At 43.0% G+C, this 22,736-nt stretch overlaps 1 protein-coding gene across 4 annotated transcripts in view; it reads right to left on the bottom strand.

Moving 5' to 3' along the window:
* LOC120927445 (synaptotagmin-like protein 5) overlaps positions 1 to 22,736 on the bottom strand; it is a 270,163-nt gene that overhangs the window by 72,035 nt on the left and 175,392 nt on the right. For all 4 annotated transcript variants that reach the window (XM_040338125.1, XM_040338127.1, XM_040338124.1 and 1 more), the window contains 5 exons: positions 20,717 to 20,866; positions 19,661 to 19,805; positions 15,900 to 16,020; positions 11,829 to 11,941; positions 1,051 to 1,128 (listed from right to left, as the gene is read on the bottom strand). In XM_040338125.1, coding sequence (XP_040194059.1) covers positions 1,051 to 1,128; positions 11,829 to 11,941; positions 15,900 to 16,020; positions 19,661 to 19,805; positions 20,717 to 20,866 — 607 coding nt within the window. The remainder of the gene's footprint in view (positions 1 to 1,050; positions 1,129 to 11,828; positions 11,942 to 15,899; positions 16,021 to 19,660; positions 19,806 to 20,716; positions 20,867 to 22,736) is intronic.

The following is a 22,736-nucleotide window of genomic DNA, read 5'->3' on the forward strand; positions in this document are numbered from 1 at the left end:
ATTCCATCTGAGAAAAATCCATGCATGCTCAGAATCAAGTCGACGCATGCTCGGAAGCATTTTTCTCGGGTCGTCGTAGTGTTGTATGTCACCGCATTTTGGATGGTTGGAATTTAGTCTGAAGCCTCGTACACACGACCGAGGAACTCGACGGGTGAAACACATTGTTTTCCTCGTCGAGTTCCTTGTTAGGCTGTCGAGGGACTCGACAAGGCAAGTTTCTCCATTCCCGTCGAGGAAAAAGAAGACATGCTCTCTTTTTGGCCAGTTTCCTCGTCGAAAAATGTACACACGACCGGTTTCCTCGGCAAAAAAAAAATCCCAGCAAGTTTCTTGCTGGTTTTTGCCGAGAAACTCGGTCGTGTGTACGAGGCCTGATAGTGTGTACCTCGGTTGTGTGTATGAGGCCTGATAGTGTTGTATGCAAGACTGATGAAAGTCAGCTTCATCGGAATTCAGACGAAAAATTCCATCGGATTTTATTTCACCGGAAATCCGAGCGTGTGTACGCGGCATAACAGGCTACAAAAAAGGGTGGGTTCGGGCGCAGTTGTGTGAGAATAGCGAATGAATATTTCTAGTAAAAAAATAATAATAATAAAAATGCCATAAATCTATCCCCTATTTCTTAGGTGCTATAACTTTTGCGCAAACCAATCAATAAACGCTTATTGCGATTTTTTTTACCAAAAATATGTAGAAGAATACGTATCGGCCTAAACTGAGGAAGAATTTGTTTTTTAAAAATTGGGATATTTATTATAGCAAAAAGTATTGTGTTTTTTTCATAATTGTCGGTCTTTTTGTGTTTGTAGCGCAAAAAATAAAAACCACAGAGGAGATCAAATACCACCAAAAGAAAGCTCTATTTGTGGGAAAAGAATGATCAAAATGTCATATGGGTACAGTGTTGCATGACCGTGCAATTGTCATTCAAAATGTTACAGTGCTGAAAGCTGAAAATTGGCCTGGGCAGGAAGGGGGTGAAAATGCCCTGTATTGAAGTGGTTAAAGCATATGTAAATGCAAAAGTTCTTTGGTTGTACTCACCATGGAATATGCACTAAGAGTATCTGTTTTGTGTGCATTAGTTGCAGGGAAATCCTCTTCGTGTTCATCTAAATATTCCTGCAGGAAAAAAAGATTCACATGAGTGTTTTGTGAAGTGTAAATATAGTTGTCAACAAATTTTTAAACCATTACATGCTGGCTGATGTCATAATAAAATAATAAGGCAAAAGAACACATTGAACAGGCACAGAGCATTGTGTTAGTAAAGGAAATATTAGCAAAATGTTTCATATTGCTGGATATTAATAGGCAGATTCACAAAGAGTTACGTCTGCGTATCAGTAGATACGCCGTCGTACCTCTGAATCTGCGCCGTCGTAAATTTAAGCGTATTCTGGAAACCAGATACGCTTAAATTAGGCTAAGATACGAGCGGCGTAAATCTCCTACGCCGTCGTATCTTAGGGTGCATATTTACGCTGGCCGCTAGGTGGCGCTTCCATAGTTTTCTGCGTCGAATATGCAAATGAGCAAGATACGCCGATTCACAAACGTACGTACGCCAGTCGCAATTAGTTACGCCGTTTACGTAAGACATACGCCGGCGTAAAGATAAAGCTGCTTTCTAGGTGGCGCAGCCCATGCAAAGTATGGACGTCGGAACAAGCGTATCTTTTTACGTCGTTTGCGTAAGTCGTATGCGAATAGGGCTGTGCGTAAGTTACGTTCACGTCGTAGGCAGTGTCCGACGTATCTTAGGCATTCTATCCGACGCATGCGCACTGGGATACGTCCACGGAATACAGCACTTGCCCCTCTAACTTGCGGCGGCGTAGCGTAAATATGATACGCTACGCCGGCTCAAACATACGCCGCCCTACGTGAATCTAGCTATAAGATCCTAGCGAAAGTGCTGACCATGCATTTAAATCAAGTTATTCTATCTTGAAAGCGGAGCTCCACCCTAAAGTGGAACTCCCGCTGTTCGGAACCCTCCCTCCCTCCGGTGTCACATTTGACACCTTTCAGGGGGGTGCAAAGACAGGTATTTGCACCCACTTCCGGCCACAGTCTGCGGGAAGACTGCGGGCAGGACGTCACCTCCCGTCCTCCCCCCATTGTGCTCTGGGAACACTCGGCTCCCAGAGCACAGCGGGAGCCAATCAGCAGGCGCAGCGCAACTCGCGCATGCGTCTTTGGGAACCGGGCAGTGAAGCCAGAGCACTTCACTTCCTGGTTCCCTCACCGAGGATGGCGGGGGGGCAGCAGAGTGACAAGCGATCGCTCGTCCTCTGCTGCAGACGGTGCTGGACTCCAGGACAGGTAAGTGTGCCGATATTAAAAGTCAGCAGCTGCAGTATTTGTAGCTGCTGACTTTTAATATTTTTTTTTTTTTCAGCGGACATCCGCTTTAATTCACCCTAACCAAATGGGTTATATATTTGGTAAAAATACCTCCTTCAGTACTAGATGTTTATTTATGAATTCAAAGACTCAACATGATTACGTTGGCACAAGGATCATTGTAACTTTGTATGCAGCCAAACCTTTTGATTCAGTGAAGTGGTGCTATGTTATTTTACCAAGTGGTTATAATTAGTATATCAAGCCCCGGTGTCAAGGATTTCGGCCAATGGCGGGGTCTCCAAGACCTTTCACCTATTTAGGGGAACACATTCTTTTTCTTCTTTGAACATCAAATAAAGTACCCACTTTTTTAATATAAAAAAGGTTTAATATTGTCATGCTTTAATAAACAAATAACATGATCCCATTGATAATTGAGGCGGAGGTCTTGAAGCCTGTATAAAGTGCCTTGAAAAAGTATCCATACACCTTACATTTTCCACATTTTGTCATGTTAATGTATTTTATTGTTTTTGTTTTTTGTGATAGACCAACACAAAGTGGCACATAATTGTGAAGTGAAAGGAAAATGATAAATGGTTTTCAATATTTTTACAAATAAATATCTGAAAAGTGTGGCGTGCATTTGTATTCAGCCCTCTTTACTCTGATACCCCTATCTAAACTCTAGTGGAACCTATTGCCTTCAGAAGTCACCTAATTAGTAAATAAAGCCCACTTGTGTGTAATTTAATCTCAGTATAAATGCAGCTGTTCTGTGAAGCCCTCAGAGATTTGTTAGAAAACCTTGGTGAACAAACAGCATCATAAAGGCCAAGGAACACACCAGACAATCAGTTATAAAGTTGTTGAAAAGTTTAAAGCAGGTTATAAAAAAATATATCCCAAGCTTTGAACATATCATGGAGCACAGTTCAATCCATCATCTGAAAATGGAAAGAGTATGGCACAACTCCAAACCTACCAAGATATGACCGTCCAACTAAACTGACAGGACAGGCAAGGAGAGCTTTAATTGGAGAAGAAGCCAAGAGGCCCATGATAACTATAAAAGAATGCAGAGATCTACAGCTCAGGTGGGAGAATCTGTCCACAGGACAACTATAATGCCGCATACACACGATAGGTTAAACCGATGAGAATGGTCTGATGGACCGCTTTCATCGGTCAAAACCGATCGTGTGTGGGCCCCATCGGTTATTTAACCATCGGTTAAAAAAAAGCAAACTTGCTTTAAATTTAACCGATGATTCCTAACCGATAGGTCAAAACCGGTCGTTAAAAGGGACAACCATCGGTTAAAAATCCACGCATGCTCAGAATCAAGTCGACGCATGCTTGGAAGCATTGAACTTCATTTTTTTTCAGCACGTCGTTGTGTTTTACATCACCGCGTTCTGACACGATCGTTTTTTTAACCGATGGTGTGTAGGCACGACGGACCATCAGCCAGCTTCATCGGTTAACCTATGACAGCGGTCCATCGGTCCGTTCTCAGCGGATGGACTGATCGTGTGTACGCGGCATTAGTCATGCACTCCACAAATCTGGACCTTTATGCAAGAGTGGAAGAAAGAAAGCCATAAGAAGTCCGTTTGCAGTTTGCGAGAAGCGATGTGGGGGACACAGCAAACACGTGCAAGAAGGTGCTCTGGTCAGATGAGACCAAAATTAAACTTTTTGGCCTAAAGGCAAGAATGCTATTTGTGGAGGAAAACTAACACTGCACATCACCCTCAACACACCATCCCCACATGAAACATGGTGGTGGCAGCATCATGTTGCGGGGATGCTTTTCTTCAGAAAGAGGAGGGAAGCTGGTCAGAGTTGACGGGGTGTAACGCCACTGGCGTTATCCTGTGTAAAACGAGCGCAGCCTTACCTGATTCCTACAGCTGCGCTCGTCTCCCTGTATTCGCCGGGTCACTTCCGGTGCGCCGCGGCTTGCGTTCCACGCTGGAACGCGGAAGCGCGCCGCAGCGTGCGCTGTCCATTCCCACGCTCAGCGGGCTATTTAAACCCACAGCAATGACGGCAGGGTGTTCCACTATTTTGTTGGACCCCTGCCGTCACCTGGGACCCGCTGACCAACCCTCTGAACCAGCTGCAGTCCAGAGAACGAATCCCTCCTCCAGCTCCCTGAGCAGCACCTCGCTCCAGGCTCCAAATCTCCAGGGATCTCTCATCCAGCTCCCTGAGCTGCACCTCCCTCCAGGCTTCAAGTCTCCAGGGATCTCTCATCCAGTCTGTCTGCTGACATCAGGAAGGATTCCTACCACCTTGTCCTCTTTGACATTCCAGAAGCAAAGCTACAGTTCCTACATCAGATGATCAATAGAACCGCAAGTATCAATATCTGAACTTAACAGTTTATTCAGGGTTTACTATACTGAACTCCTATGGAACTTTGCTTGTTAGTCTACCCTTATTCTGATCAGATGAGACTTGTTGCAATTACATACCCATAATCTGAAGTACTTACTATTGGAACACTATTTGATTCTCTCCAGAGACTGTATTCATATACTTTTTGTTTTATGTCATAATATTAGTTCCTAGCTGGCGCATATATTTTTGACAGACACTTTACTCTAAGAAATACACGCTTATGAATTAATAAGCATCTTAATTATGTTGGTTACTCCAGCTGAGGTTGTGATGAAATAAACCCTTAACTCTTTAAACCTACAAAAGAGTGACTAAGTGGTTGACACCTGAGAAACCTCCGCAGCTGAGATCCAATTAATTAATTAATTAAATCAAGTCAATACAGGAACGTCACACGGGGAGTGGATGGAGCCAAATACAGGGCAATCTTAGAAGAAAACCTGTTAAGCCGCGTACACACGGTCGTTTCAAACCGATGAGAATGGTCCGACGGACCATTTCCATCGGTTCACCGATAAAGTGGTCTGATGTGCGTACACACCATCGTTCCAGAAACCGATCGGGTCAGAACGCGGTGACGTCAAACACACGACGTGCTGAATAAAACAAAGTTCAATGCTTTCAAGCTTGTGTCGACTTGATTCTGAGCATGAGCGGGTTTTGAACCGATGCTTTCTGTACTAACCATCGGTTTGGACCGATCGGGCAGTGGACCATCGGTTCGATTTTGAAGCATGTTTTAAAATTTTGGACCGAAGGACAACAGACCGATGGGCTATACACACGGTCGGTTTGGACCGATGAAACTGAACCTCGGTCCATTCTCATCGGTTTTGTCTGACCGTGTGTACGCGGCCTCAGAGTTTCCAAAAGATCTGAGACTGGGGCAGAGGTTCACCTTCCAGCAGGACAACGCTGCAATAGAATAGTTTAGAATAGATCAAAGCATACTCATGTGTTAAAATGGCCCAAAGTCCAGACCCATATCCAATTCAGAATCTGTGGCAAGACTTGAAAATTGCTATTCACAGACGCTCTCCATCCAATCTGACAGATCTTGAGCTCTATTGAAAAGAAGAATGGGCAAAAATGTCACTCTCTGGCTGTGCAAAGCTCTTAGGCCCTGTACACACGACCGAGTTTCTCGGCAGAATTCAGCCAGAAACTCGATGGGAGCCGTATTCTGCCGAGGAAACCGGTCGTGTGTACACTTTTGGCCGAGGAAACCGACGAGGAACTTGTCGAGCCAAATAGAGAACATGTTCTCTATTTCCTCGTTAGTCAATGGGGAAACTTGGCTCGCCGAGATCCTCGGCGGCTTAACAAGGAACTCGACGAGCAAAACCATGTGTTTTGCCCGTTGAGTTTCTCGGTCGTGTGTACGGGGCCTTAGAGACGTCACAAACCCAAAAAGACTTGCAGCTGTAATTGCAGTGAAAGGTGGTTCTACAAAGTATTTACTTAGTGGGGGCTGAATACAAATGCACACCACACTTTTCACATATTTATTTGTAAAAAAAAATTGAAAACCATTTCCTTTTCACTTCACAATTATGTGCTACTTGGGTTGGTCTACCACATAAAATCCATTTACATTTTTGGTTGTAACATGACAAAATGTGGAAAATCTCAATGGGGTATGAATACTTTTTCAAGGCACTGTATGTAATCTGTCATCTCACCCAACAAATCACTGTGACATTTGTAGATGACGAGGCAACTTTCAAAATTTTTGTATTCATTAGTACTATTGTCTTTCAAATTCCAGTATGCAGAATATTTGACCTTGGTAAGCGAGGTAAAGAATACATGCCACAGGCAAAGGCTCAGTGAAATTAATAAAGGGCTTGTGTTTGTGGATGCTTTGCTTTGTAAAAAATTTTTTTTTCCAAAGTCAATTTTTATTGCCTACAAAAGACTGGGTGCAGAAAGAGAACAGGTCATGTGATATGTGATATGTAGACTTCAATACAGTGCAACGGTATAAGAAATCTAATTGACACAAGCATGTATACAATATATATGAACAGGATATTTACTACTTAATGACCTGGTAGATGAGATAGATAGCATGGCACGGACAGGCGTACATATATGTCCCCTTTAAGAGCGCGGAATTGTGGAGGAGCACGTGCACACTCGCCGCCAGCTCCGTGAGCCCGACCGCGGGTCCCACAGACACGATCACGGGTATCCCCGTGGCGATAGAGTCCGTGATCGTGTCCGCGGGACCCGTCTCACGGTAAGCAAGAACGGGGAGATGCTGATGTAAACAAGCATCTCGCCGCTCTACCTAGTGACAATGACAGTGATCACCGCTTCCTGTAATCGGAAGCGGTGATCACTGTCTTGTCACATGTAGCCCATCCCCCCTACAGTAAGAATCACTCACTAGGGCACACTTGACCCCTACAGCGCCACCTAGTGGTTAACCCCTTCACTGCCAGTGTCATTTTCACACTAATCAGTGCATTTTTATAGCACTGATCGCTGTAAAAATGACAATGGTCCCAAAAATGTGTCAAAAGTGTCCGATGTGTCCGCCATAATGTCCCGGTCACAATAAAAATCGCTGATTGCCACCATTACTAGTAAAAAAAAAAAAATATTAATAAAAATGCCATAAAACTATTCCCTATTTTGTAGATGCTATGGGCCAGATTCACGTACCTGGGCGCATCTTTGTGCGGGCGTAGCATATCCTATTTACGCTACGCCGCCGCAACTTAGACAGGCAAGTCCAGCATTCACAAAGCACTTGCTCCGTAAGTTGCGGCGGCGTAGCGTAAATTGGCCGGCGTAAGCCCCGACTAATTCAAAGTAGGCTGGTAGGGGGCGTGATGTATGGAAATGAATCGTAACCCCACGTAAATGACGCACCTAACGAACGGCGCATGCTCAGTATCACGTCAAAATTTCTCACTAAGTTACGACGGCTCAATGCTTAGTCGACGTGAACGTAACCTACGCCCATTCACGTACGACTTACGCAAGCGACGTAAAATACGACGCTGTTCCAACGTTTCCAACGTCCATACCTTAACATGACTTACCCCTGCTTTATGAGGGGTAAAGTTACGCCGGTCGTACGCTTTACGTAAACAGCGTATTTTAATACGCCGGGCGCAAGTATGTTCGTGAATCGGCGTATCTAGCTCATTTGCATATTCGACGTGGAAAAATATACAGAAACGCCCCTAGCGGCCAGCGTAAATATGCACCTAAGAGACTTACGTCAGTCGTATCTTGGACAAATTCTGGCGTATCTGATTCTTTGAATCAGGCGCCGAGATACGACGCCTCACATTCGGACTTACGACAGTGTATCTGGAGATACACCGTCGTAACTCCTGTGAATCTGTCCCATTGACTTTTGCGCAAACCGATCAATAAACTCTTATTGTTATTGATTTTTTTAAGCAAAAATATGTAAAAGAATACGTACCGGCCTAAATTAAGGAAAAACTTTTTTTTTTATATATATATTTTTTTGGGGATATTTATTATAGCAAAAAGTAAAAAATATTGCATTTTTTTCAAAATTGTCGCTCTATTTTTGTTTATAGCGCAGAAAATAAAAACCGCAGAGGTGATCAAATACCACCAAAAGAAAGCTCTATTTGTAGGAAAAAAAGGACATCAATTTTGTTTGGGAGCCACGTCGCACAACCGCGCAATGGTCAGTTAAAGCGGCGCAGTGCCGAATCGCAAAAAGAAGCCGGTCATTTGGCTGCATAATGGTCCGGGGCTTAAATGTTTAAATATAAATGATACAAAAATATAAAACATTTGTTTAAAAACATAGATATTGAACTCAGACCCATCACTGTTTCCTTTTAACACAAGACATCTGTTAAGTAATTCTAATGAACATGTACTGGATTTGAATTGTTTTTACTCTCCTCGAGTTATCCGAGGAAAACACTCATTAGAAGCGGTAGAAAAACATCATAGCTTTCCACTTCTTGGCTTGCGTTTGAACAAATTTTCTAGCACACTTTAACAGTGCATATCACAGCTTTGCCAACACTAGCAGGCTGTGGAGACTAATAAAGCAAAGCGGTATCCTGCAGCTCTCTTGATGTTAATCAATAGTGTGAACATTTGGCTCAGCTCTTAATGTAGTGTAGTGCGCTGACTCTTGTAATCGGCTATGCTTCATCAGATAGAAAAGGTGTAATAAGACTGATTTTTATGTGTGAGGACATGCACAGTATATTACCATAAGTACAGAGCCATACATACATAGATGGAATTAGTGAGGAAAGATTTTTGCCCGTTTTCCAAATGACATTCAATGACCATAATATCATCAACAAATGTGATCTAATTTTATGTTTGACAACAGAGCTGGGAAACATGGCAATAAATTCATCACGCCATCTCTAGGGCTGGACCAACATCAGCAAAGATGGACTGTGAATATTGGTTTTGTTCTTAAATTGCCTTCTGGGGGATTAGGAAGGAATTCATTATTCCCCCGTTGGAGCAAATTGGATCATACTTTATAAGGTTTCTTTGCCTTCCTTTGGATGAACTGTGGGTATAGGATTATGTATACAGAGGTTTTCTATTTATTTACTGTGTTTAGTTCAGGGGTCAAGTCCTGGGGAAAAAAGTGTGGGAACTCCCACCAAAGATCCACTTCCCCACCAAAAAAAAAAAAGAAGATACGCTCATATGCATAATAACTAAACCGCATGTTTTTTTTCCGATCCACTGTACCTTAGTAATCCTTTATGTTACTGGCCGCTTCCTGTATATTGACTCATCAGGTAGTGTGCGGGTATTCCGTCACTTCCTCTATGCCGCAATGTCTCCTGGGAGCTTTTGTCATTGTTCCCAGGAGACATTGCGGAGGTCGGCCGCGAGTTATTGCGGGATATAGAAAGAAGCAAGTTCTTTCTAAATCCCGCGATAACTCGTGGCAGACCTCCGAAATGTCTCCTGGGAACAATAACAAAAGCTCCCAGGAGAAATTGCGACATCGAGGAAGTGACGGAATACCCGCACACTACCTGATGAATCAATATACAAGAAGCGGCCAGTAACATAAAGGATTACTAAGGTTCGCCTGCCCCTGACAGTGACTCGAGCTGGGCATCGCCGCTTAGTGAAGGATTGGCTTGGGCGGCTCGGCTTCTCTCGTCCTGCAAAGGGAACTGCGTTCCTGCTGTGAAAAAAGTGCAGGAACTCCGTTCCCACACGTTCCTGCAGGACTTGAGCCCTGGTTTAGTTTTTTTTTTTTTTCTATTGGTTGAACTAGATGGACTTGTGTTTTTTGCCACTCTGGCTAATTATGTAAAATAAGCAACAGTTTTGAATGTCAGATATTTTCCAACTTTATTAAAGATGGTCGTCGTTTGTATGACAATTGGGATGTAACTACTCCACACAGGATTTATGACTCGCATTTATGGTAATCTGTACCTATGTTTTCACATAGACTTAGTGGAGCGCCGCTCTTCAACAAGCGCTAGATGCTGTTGCTCAAATGTTCCATGGACAAAGAGGGTGCTGGAGTGAGTTTGCTCATCCAGAAAGCTCTATGAGACTACAGCAGATCAATGCCACACACTGATCAGCTCCAAGGTATATGAAGTTAAAGTGGATGTTCATGCTCATCCTTTCTAAACTACTGCCATAGTGCTGATCTATAAGGATATAGATGCCTCCTGCATGTATTCTTACCTGTCAAATGTTTCCCCTCTGTCTGTTATGAGACCTGAAAAACTGCAGATTCTGTGGGTGGATCTGTTGTCTGGAGCTCTGTGGGTGGAGTCGTGATGTCAGTAGACTCCCCACCCACCTCTACACTCCCCTTGTCAACATGCATTTTTTCCTATGTATTCCTTACACTAAATTCTGCCAAGATCACTAACATACAAATACAAATGCGTGCAACTAAACCTCTGTTTTTAACCAATACTGTTAGACAGGTGAATTTGGGCTTGGTATATAGGGTGACCACATTTCCAAACTCCTGTTCAGGGACACCCTCCTTTCCCAAAAATCAGCTTGTGCTGTAACGAATCACAGCACAGTGATTGGACACAAGAGGCGGGATTTATGATTTCTCCAATCACAAGCAGGGGGTGGGGATTGTGCTCCTCCAGGCATTCCTGGCCAGGACAAGTACTGTCAGTGAGTAAAGCGGTGATGTGGCGGCCTTTTTTGGGGGCATCAGATTGGACCGGGGGTTGGCTGTGTCAGTTTCATTCCAGGACACTGTATTGTCCTGGAATGAAGGTGCCTGGGACAGACCTGCAAAATGCGGGACTGTCCCGGGCAATCCGGGACATGTGGTCACCCTATTGGCTTACCTTTGTACCGGTAATTACAATTACCGGTACTTGTATATTTTGTTAATTATTTGTACACGATTTATATTTTGCAAATACACATTTATTAAACTGTGAAACCATGACACTAATAAGACAGTCTACCACTGCTGTCATGCTTGTCATACGCAATATTTCAGATCTACTTGATTTAAGTAAAATACAAGTTTTAGTACCAAACATAATAAATAGAATACTAAATCATAAATAAAAAATATCTAAAAACCCTAAAATTCCCTTTTATGAATCTGGGATGTCCTATTAGATTTTTCAGTTTTTATTCCTTTTGGAACACGGTTTGAGAAATCAACCACATACCCCGGGATGTAAATGAGGTAATAAAAGCACACTTGTAACGCCAGAATTATGATGTTAGGAAATGGAAGCCAAGATGAACAACCTGCTCTTAATGGTAAATCTACAGCGGGCATGGAGGAGAAAGCCTCAAGGCCTACGATAAACAGAAATCACTGAAAGCTTGGAATACATTCCACATAAACACAAATAGACCATCTGTACTCATCCCATGCCATAGCGAATATCCAGTACATTTCCAAAGCATGACATTTCAGGATAATGAATAATAATGAATAAATGACACAGGCGGTCAGCTAACAGACATTAAAATAACAGCAAATATCTGTTCAACAACTAATATGTTTCAGTGGGTTGTACTGAGCAAGCCAAGATTTTTCATGGTTAGCCTATTTTGCAACTCACCAACTCTGTGTTCAAACCCCCAGGGACTGACATAGATTTACTTCTGATGCTTCCCGTGTCTTCTTTTCCCTCTGCATAATGTCCACTAAGATCCAGTTCTGATCGACTGCGATCTAAAAAATACATGTGATGTCTTTTATTAGTAAAAGTCAGTACTGTTTAACAGGGCTTCTACAGCAAAAAACAAAAAAACAAAAAAAAAACATTATTATTATTATTATAATACAGGATTTATACCAAACATAATAAATAGAATACTAAATCATAATTATTATTTTTATTATTATAATACAGGATTTATATAGCGCCAACAGTTTGCGCAGCACTTATACATAATTCCTATTTTATTTTTCTAAATTAGCACTGACACTATTAGCTAGATTCAGGTAGAGTTAGGTCGGCGTATCAGTAGATACGCCGACCTAACTCAGAATCTGCGCCGACCTAAGTTTAAGTGTATTCTCAAACAGAGATACACTTAAACCTAAGATACGACGGCTTGCGCCGTCCTATCTTAGGGTGCAATATTTAGGCTGGTCGCTAGGTGGCGCTTCAATTGCGGTCGGCGTAGAATATGTAAATCACTACATACGCCTATTCACGAACGTACGCCCGGCCGACGTAGTACAGATACGCCGTTTCCGTAAGAGATAGGCCGCCTAAAGTTAAAGATGCCCCCTAGGTGGCGTAGCCAATGTTAAAGTATAGCCGCCGTTCCCGCTTCGAAATTCGAAAATGTTACGTCGTTTGCGTAAGTCGTCCGTGAATAGTGATTTACGTCATTTACGTCTACATCAAAATCAATAGGACCGTACTTGGCCGCAATGCACACTGGGAAATGTAGGTGGACGGCGCATGCGCCGTTCCAAAAAAACTTCAATTACGTCAGGTCAAAGCATATTAACATAAAACACGCCCCCTCAGCCTATTTTGAATTAGGCGCGCTTGCGCCCGCCGCATTTGCTCTACGCCACAAGTTAGGAGGCAAGTACTTTGAGAATACAGTACTTGCCTCTCTGACTTAAGGTGGCGTAGCGTAAACACGATACGCTACGCCGCCTTAAAGTTGCGGCAAACTACGTGAATCTACCTATATTTAATCAACACATGTATCCACTGGCTCCCTGTCACAAACCTGGGCAATTTCAAGCATCTAATGTAAAAGTAAAAAACAAATTCAAAAGACGGGGATATCAGTTTTAAAGATAAAGGTAGCTAAAAAAAAAAACACAACCTTCCTATACTATCCTACAGTACATTCCTGTTAGGTGACTCAGCCGCCTGGTAAGTCACGCTCCGCTCTGTTCAATGGAATCGTTCTAATAGGAGCGACTCAAGTCGCTCCGACTTAGAAAATGGTTCTTGCAAGACTTTGGGGGCGACTTGCATTGACTTCAATACAGAAGTCATCTTGCAAGTTGCCTTTGAAGTCGTCTTAAGATCGCCTTGCCAAGTCACCCCCAAAGCCTGTGTGAACTGGGTCTTACTCTGCCCCCCATTCTCTCTAGTTGGGCAACCTCCCCTTTAAAACCTGTGTCAGTTTGACACCACCCATTAGCTTAATGGTCCATGATCTGATCACACTTAGCATCTTCTCTCCCTTGACAGTGATCAGACACTGACTTTTCTCTCATTCTCCCATCTATCATCATCAACTTCATCATCTCACACCCTGCCTCTCTTCCTCTTCCTGCATGATAAGTCCCTACTTTGGTGCTCTAAATCATTGTTCATCAACCATGTCCTCAGGACCCACTAACCGTCCAGGTTTTATGTATTACCTTGGGGAGATGAAGACTAGACTACTGCAATCACAATCACTGCAATCTAGAGCAGCAAATGATATCACCTGTGATGTATTTCAGTTATCTTGCAAACTTGGCCTGTTAGTGGGCCCTGAGGACAGGGTTGATGACCACTGATTTAGACCACTGCTCTAAATGTTTTATGGTAGCTCCTCTTTCCACTCCAAGCCCTTTTATCAGTTGCTTTCACCTTGCCTCCTCTATGCCCCTTTGGTCCATAACCAGCAACTATTCTACTTCTATTCTATTGCTACATATATTCCTTCTCCCCATGCATGTTCATCTGTCCTTCTGCCATCTATTGGTCCATGATTAGCTCCTGGTCTGCCTCATTTTCTTGCCATGATCAGCTTACATTCTTGATGCTCCCATGATCAATTTATTGAGATGACATTTCCAGAAAACGGCTCAAAACTATCCCTAACTAACTTTTTTTTATATAAAAACATTCCCTATACTTAGAGCTTAGGTTGTTGATAGCTGCAGATCAAATGAACTATGCAGCCCATCCCCATTGTGATTTTCTTCTTATATCTCTAATTTCATTGTTTATTCTATACATTTTTCCTTGTTTACTGGCCATGGTGCATTACTTTTTCTTTGCTCTTGTACCACATACTTCAGTAGTTTTCTCTCTGGCTACTCTGCAGATCGAACCAAAAGGCACACAGTATTAACACTGATACTGTATGTCTGAGAGCATAGGCTCTGTTTTTGGGAACATTTATTCCAGTAGTATCTGACATTTCAATGTGATTATGGAAAACCTATTTGTGTTCAGTTGTATCTGCAAGGGAGACAATGTAATGCGATGTGAGGTCTCTAGGTGTGGGATAGAAGTTACCTATCTCATACATACTATAAGATAACCATGTCTCTGATCACTGCATTTGTGTTCCATTTAAACATACTTGCTGCAATGGCAGACTGGACTTGTAGTTTATTCAGTTACATATCTCTTTGAATGAATTATATGGCTGTATGAGTAGAACCCCTCATGGCTGAGAAAATTTCAAAAGTGACAAATGAGAAAAACCTTGGCATGCTGTAATGGAGGGGGGGGGGGGTTGGGGGAGTCCCATTTGCCCCAAGTTATATGTTACACCCTAAATACAGGTGTAATGTAACAAGGTCCAAGAAGTGTGGTTAGCCATTAATTATTATATTTTTTTCAGGGCCGCCATCAGGGGGGTACAGGCAGTACACCTGTAAGGGGCCCGGAGGTCCCCAGGGGCCCGGATAGCAACCCCCCCTTTTTTTATAAAATGTTTATTTATTTTTTCTATTTCTTTTATTTTATTTATATATATATATATATATATATATATATATATATATATATTATTATTAAAGGGCCCAGAGGTCCCCAGGGCCCCGGATGGCAACCCCCCTTTTTTATAAAATGTTTATTTTTTATTTTTATTTCTTTATATATATATATATATATATATATATATATATATATATATATATATATATATATATATATATATATAATTTTTTTTTTTTTTTTTTTTTTTTTTTTTTTATTATTAAAGGGTTCAGAGGTCCCCATTTGGCAAACCCCCTTTATTTTATTTCTTTATAAATGTTTATTTTTTTTATTTTTGATTATATATATTTTTTTATTATTAAAGGGCCCAGAGGTCCCCAGGGCCCTGGATGGCAACCCCCCATTTTTTTTTTTTTTAAATGTTTATTTTATTTTTCTTTATATATTTTTTTATTTATTTTTTTATTAAAGGGCCCAGGGGTTTCTTTTATTTTTATTAAAGGGCCCAGAGGTCCCAGATGGCAACCCTCCTTTTTTTGTAATTTCTTTTTATAAAAAATAATAATAATTTGTATATATATATATATATATATATATTTATATATATTTTTTTATTATTAAAAGGGCCCAGAGGTCCCCAGGTCCCAGATGGCAACCCTCCTTTTTTTGTAATTTCTTTTTATAAAAAAAAATAATAATTTGTATATATATATATATATTTATATATATTTTTTTTTTATTAAAGGGCCCAGAGGTCCCCAGGGCCCCGGATGGCTACCCCCCTTTTTTATATATATTTGTCTTTATTTCCTCTTTTTTGTAAAGGGCCCCCCCCCCGCTCGCTTCTCAACTTTAGGCGGCAGCACCCCCCCCACCATGTGCAGGGCAAACAGGTAGGGATACAACTGTGCAGTGACCAAAGTATTTGAAACAGCTAGAAAAGAAAGGGGAAACATTCAGGACACTACAGCAAGAAACAACTGACAGGCCTACCGGATGCTACAGACACCCTAGACAAAGCTAGAGAAGGTGTTCCAGAACCCTTTCTTCTATGCCCTTTCGAAATGTCCTCAGGAATGCTAGAACTAGCTCTTATTCCACTTGCTATTGAACCCTGGAAGAAAAATGATATTGTTAAAAACTCCTTCATTCAATAGCATTTTAAAACAAGTTTTTCCTAATTTTACAAAAACTTAACATTGTAATGTAAAACTTGATATCAAGAACCATCCAGAAAAATTACAGGTTTATTTGACACCCCATCTTCTTCCCTGAACCCCCCACCCCCACTCCAGCTTCTTCACCTGCTGTAGCCCTCAGGGCCGTTTAAAGGAATTTGGGGGCCCCAAGCAAGAAGCGGGGGACAGGGTGTTGCTGAGTTTTAAGTAGAGAAGCGGGGGGGGGGGGGGGGGGGAACAGCCGAACACAGAGAGTTGATAAGCGGGGGGGGGGGGCCTAGGGGCATTTTTTTATCAATTTGATAAGTGTATATAAACCGGGAAGTACTTCTTCTGATAAGCCGCTGAATGTCGGGTAGTACTTCTTCTGATAAGCGTCCCTCCCCCATGTTCTTTTTACCCCCCCCCTTCCTACCGCACGCCACGATAGTTCAGTTTGTTGTTCCCGGCCGGACTAAAAGGAAGTGAGCACTGAGTGTGTGCACTTCCTGTCAGTCCGGCCAGAAACAGGACACTGAATCTCCTGTACCGCACGGTTACGGTACCCGGCCGGACTGCACGAGGAACTAGGAGGAGGAGCTCGGCCACGTTACAGGCTGCAGCACTTATTGGAAGCAGCTGCGCAGCGGCGCTGCAAGGGCCCGTCCTGCTGGGGCCCCTGGCCAGCTCGGGGCCCCAAGCAGTTGCTTGCTTTGCCTGTCTTGTTCCGACGGGCCTGGTAGCCCTGCCTAACTAGTCATATATTAGGCCTCGTACACACAATAGAATTTCCATTGGACAAAGCCGTGGAATTTTGTGCGAAGGGCATTGGCCGTGATCTTTATTGCATACAGACGGCAAAACTTTATCAGCCAACAAACACGAACGTATACTTGTGTACACACGATCGCATAATCGGACATCACACATTTTAAAACGTGCTATCCCATATTTGTTGTCGGAAATTCGACAACAATTGTCCGATGGAGCCTACAAACGGTCAGTTTATCCGACAACATCCGGCCACACAATTCCTGTCAAAAAGTCAGATTGTGTGCACGAGGCTTAAGATCTATGCAGGTCTGTGATGGAGCTTACACAGGGTTAATGGCCTTCTACCCATCATCACATTACACTATTCAGTTTTAGTAAATGGTCACTCAGATATGAATCACTGCATTATGTAAAGAAGGGGAGAAGATCACATCATCCATATTACTTGGGGGTTGTCTTATCAAGAGAATCTTTCAGACTACCCTGAATGGGGAAAGTGACAGGTTTACATTTAAAGGAACTTATTGGGAAATGAACGTGGTAACTGCCATTGCTGGGGCAAGTTATCGGACTGGTACCCTTATCTTTCCTTTACTACTTAGGCCCCTTTCACACTGGGGCAGGATGTGCGGTGGCGGTATAGCGCCGCTATTTTTAGCGGCGCTATACCGACAGAATTGCGGTGGTATTCGGCCGCTAGCGGTGTGGTATTAACCCTCGCTAGCGGCCTAAAAAAGGTTAATAGCGCCGGCAATGTGTCTCTGCAGAGGCACATTGCCGGCGGTATTACCGCGGTGTCCCATTGTTTTTAATAGGAAGGAGCGGTATACACACCGCTCCTCTCACGGCTCCAAAGATGCTGCTTGCAGGAGATTTTTTTTCTCCCGCCAGCGCATCGCCTCAGTATGAAAGCCCTCAGGCTTTCACATTGAGAATGCTGGGGCAGGAGTATTTCAGGCGTTATTTATGCGCTATTTTTAGCGCCAAAATGCCTGAAATACGCCTCAGCGTGAAAGGGGTCTTAGTGAGTGACTGTCCCAGCAAAAACTTGTATATTATATATAGCGGGTATATGCAATTAGCGGACCTCCAGCTGTTGCAGAACTACAAGTCCCATGAGGCATAGCAAGACTGACAGCCACAAGCATGACACGCAGAGGCAGAGGCATGATGGGATAGTTTTGCAACAGCTGGAGATCCGCCACTTGCATATTCCTGATATATAGTCACGACACATGTTCTGCAACAGTGAAGTATGACACCCCTGGATCTTATATTTTCAAAAGCCCAAATTTCTGCCTGACAAGTTCTATTTAACAAATAATATTATTTTGATACTATGTCAGCACCAATCGAGTAAAACGGAACCTCCCGAAAATGCAATACCAGAATGCTGGCTGTCAAGTGTACTCTGGTTAACCGAGAGGACGACATACATTTTACATAATAGTTTTATTATCAGTTTGCTTGTTTTTTCTAGAGCAACAAGCTGGCAAACTTCAAATGAAGACTGATTATGCTACAAACGAAGATAAATCAATTTCCTTTTTTTCTCCCTTGCTACTTGTTTGAAGGGCCTCCCCTTCCTCCTTTGGAGTACAAAATAATTCTGGCTGTAGCTACTGTGTAATTTTCGCTGAATGAAAAGTTGTGCTAGTTTGCAGCAATGTGCCAATATGGATTCATGAGGTCCAGTAGATTTTTATTAAAAACTTTGCACAGCTGGATTTTATAATAGGTTCCATACATGGGTATTTATCCCAGTTTGTGAGAGAAAGTATTTGTTGCTTTAACCACTTCCCGCCTGGACACTGCAGAGAAATGGCCGGGTTGGGACAAGCATTGATCTGGGGGAACATACCTGTACTGTACATCCTTCCAGGTCTGTGCCTTGTACGTGTGACCCTGGGAACCCCAGTAACATTCACTATTTCATTCTACTAGTTCAGGGGTGGCCAACCAGTGGCCCGGGGGCCACATGTGGCCCGCGGAGCCCTCTGATGTGGCCCGCGACCTCCTGCTCTGGACTGGTGGGTTGGCAAGCCCAGACCGCAGGTTGCCGACCTGCCATACCGCAGCATCAGTGTTGTGAATGAAGCTGGTGGTAGAGGAAGAACGCAGCTGCGGAGCAGAGCCCCATAAGCTGATGCGTCCTCTACAGCGCCGGCTTTTGCCACAAGCGAAGTCTATGGCAAAGTTCAGCTAACCCGTAGGATAGACACAGGTGAACTACGCTTCACCCGCGGTGTGGGTAAACCGCAGCACATCAGTGTGAACGCAGTCTTACGCCCTTTTCACACGATCAGCCCGACCAAATGGGACCCTCAATTCACCTCTATAGAGCGACGGATGTCCGTTTACGCCGCCTACCTCCGATCCAAACAGAAGGGAATTCGTCACCTTCCATCTGGGTGGATCAGAGGGCCTATAGAGTAGCCGTGACCTGTCATCCGCCCGCTCCGCTCATTGTGGCCCGCGACTGGTTACCAAGTTGCTTAAGTGGCCCTCGCTCTTCAAAAGGTTGGGCACCCCTGTACTAGTTCATCACATAGGAGAAAATACAAATACATTTGTTTACTATTGGCATGAAGAACACTCCTTCCTTTAGAGGCCCTTCAGACATATGTGTTAAAACATCTCAACAGACTCCAACGTTTTGAAGGTCCGAAATGACAGTGAAAAGTTTATTAATTTATTAACGTTTACTGGACATTCATTCTCTAACCTACAGTTATCCTCACATTTCTGGTAAAGCTATAATACTGTTCCTGCTCTGTACACACATATTATAATCAATGAACAGATTCATAAGCAGCAACTTACTATATGGCTGTAGTTTGAAGATATGCTTTTTTTACTTGGTGTTGGTGAACTTGCGTGCAGGACCACAGTTGTGTTGGTCTTACCGCCATTGCTCCGGCTTTGTGTTGAGTTAATACTGCCACCACCCAAGGAATGGACACTTCCACTAAAGAAAGAAAGCTTCATGGTAAATCAATCCAACCTTTGTCTATTGACCCTCATTTTGCTTCCCCTATCCTAAAGCCCAATAGAAGAAAACCAAAAAAATCTCCCTTGCAATGCAAGTGCTGCGCTGTTTAGTCTGGGGCAGGGGTCTCTAAACGTTTCCAACAAAAGGGCCAGTTTATTGTCCTTTAGGACCTTAGGGGGGCCGAAATGTGGCCAGCAGAGGCAGAAAATTTCACAGGCCCAGCATCAGTGAAGATAAATATGGCCTCAGGGTCGGTGGTCAATAAGAGTAGGAGGAGTAGTGCCCCTATTAGTAGGATGAATGGTATCCCATCATTGGTATTAGTGGAAGATATAGTGCCCCATTGATGGTGTCAGTGGGAGGAATAGTGCCCCAAGGGCCAGATTAAGGCTGGCAAAGGGCCACATATGGCCCTCGGGCCACAGTTTGGAGACCCCTGGTCTAGGGGACACTAAAAGGACATTTACTTACATGCTCCTTTGCTTCCTTGGCAGGCAGTGCTCCCCCCATGCTCTGATGGTGCACTGTCCCTCAACATCTTCACGTGAAGGAAAGAACAGGCTGATAGGACTTATCTAGCAGTACATAGAAGACTGCAATAGCAGAGGATTGAGAAGGTAAATCTGCTTTTTCAAATAATATGCAACACCCACCATTTTATTCACTAGGGCTGCTGCTGAAAAAAAATTATAATGTTTGGGGTTCTAAGTAGTTTTCTAGCAAAACAAATGTTTTTTAGCGGTAGAAGAATGTCAGGATTGGCAAGTGGCAAAAGCTATGTGTAAGAGAGGGTTAGGCTTCGAGCACCCCTGATCTTACTTCTTCCTAATGCTAAAACAGATGGCTGTATGTCTTTTAAAATACTGCAGAACTGGAAACATGCTTACATCACAGAAACTGGTGAACTACGCTTGGATTCAGGTCGAGAGTCAATTTTAACGCTTGCTTGACTAACTCCGTCACCATTGTCCCGGACACTTTGAAGGTAATCTGCCTGAGAAGCCTCTGGGAGACTGTGGATATCTATTTTGGACCTCCTGCAAAATCAAAATCAAGTTAAAACGGATTAATTGACAAAAGTAGCACATAATTAAATTTTATGGTATTTGTTTATAGAGCTCAAAAGTTAATCAATATAGTCAAATATATATATTTTTTTTTTCGAACAAAACACTGAACATAGTTCAAAAGCAGATTAGGTAAATCCATTAGAAAAATATTTTTGAACCCAAATGAGGATATATACAGTATCTCACAAAAGTGAGTACACCCCTCACATTTTTGTAAATATTTTATTATGACTTTTTATGTGACAACACTAAATAAATTACACGTTGCTACAATGTAAAGTAGAGAGTGTACAGCTTATATAACAGTGTAAATTTGCTACCCCCTCAAGATAACTCAACACACAGCGATTAATGTCTAAACTGCTGGCAACAAAAGTGAGTACACCCCTAAGTGAAAATGTCTAAATTGGTACCAATCAGCAATTTTCCTCCCCAGTGTCATGTGACTCATTAGTGTTACAAGGTCTCAGGTGTGAATGGGGAGCAGGTGTGTTAAATTTGGTGTTATTGCTCTCACTCTCTCATACTGGTCACTGGAAGTTCAACATGGCACCTCATGGCAAAGAACTCTCTGAGGATCTAAAAATAAGAATTGTTGCCCTGCATAAAAATGGCCTAGGCTATTAGAAGATTGCCAAGACCCTGAAACTGAGCTGCAGCACAGTGGCCAAGACCAGACAGCGGTTTAACAGGACAGGTTCCAATCAGAACAGGCCTTGCCATGGTCGACCAAAGAAGTTGAGTGCACGTGTTCAGAGCCATATACAGAGGTTGTCTTTGGAAGATGTCTGAGTGCTGCCAGCATTGCTCCAGAGGTCGAAGGGGTGGGGGGTCAGCCTGTCAGTGCTCAGACCATCAAATTGGTCTGCATGGCTGTTGTCCTAGAAGGAAGCCCCTTAAGCCCGCACACAGTTTGCTGAAGACAAGCAGACTAAGGACATGGATTACTAGAACCATGTCCTGTGGTCTGATGAGACCAAGATAAACGTATTTGGTTCAGATGGTATCAAACGTGTGTGGCGGCAACCAGGTGAGGAGTACAAAGACAAGTGTGTCTTGCCTACAGTCAAGCAAGGTGGTGGGAGTATCCTGGTCTGGGGCTGCATGAGTGCTGCCGGCACTGGGGAGCTACAGTTCATTGAGGGAACCATGAATGTCAACATGTACTGTGACATACCGAAGAAGAGCATGATCCCCTCCCATCGGAGACTGGGCCGCAGGCCAGAATTCCAACATAACGACCTCCAAGACGACCACTGCCTTGCTAAAGAAGTTGAGGGTAAAGGTCTGGTGAGTTCCATGCCCAAGAGGGTTAAGGCAGTGCTGGAAAATAATGGTGGTCACACAAAATATTGACACATGGGCCCAATTTAGACATTTTGACTCACTTTTGTTGCCAGTGGTTTAGACATTAATGGCTTGGTGTTATTTTGAGGGGACAGCAAATTTACATTTACTTCAGTGTTATATCAAACTATTTACAAAAATGTGAGGGGTGTACCCACTTTTGTGAGATACTGTGTATATATATATATATATATATATATATATATATATATATATATATATATATATTGTGACAGTGCTAGGCCCTGCCATGGGGTGGGTTTAGGAAAAATGGACACTGGGCTTGCATTAGGACAGAGTGTGGGGCTCCAGTGTGTATATTGCGTTTTAGGGCTCATTTACACTTGCTTAGGCTACAACACACATTAAGGGCTAGTTTACATTTGCTCCAAAACAAGGCTTCGGACACGCTTTCCCATGTTGCTTTAGTTGTGCTTCAAAGCGTCTTCAGAGCCTCCATATAAGTCTATGGCAAAGCTTGCTTGAAACC

The sequence above is a fragment of the Rana temporaria genome, chromosome 2 (genome assembly GCF_905171775.1).
Source record: "Rana temporaria chromosome 2, aRanTem1.1, whole genome shotgun sequence".
NCBI classification, from domain to species: Eukaryota; Metazoa; Chordata; class Amphibia; order Anura; family Ranidae; genus Rana; species Rana temporaria.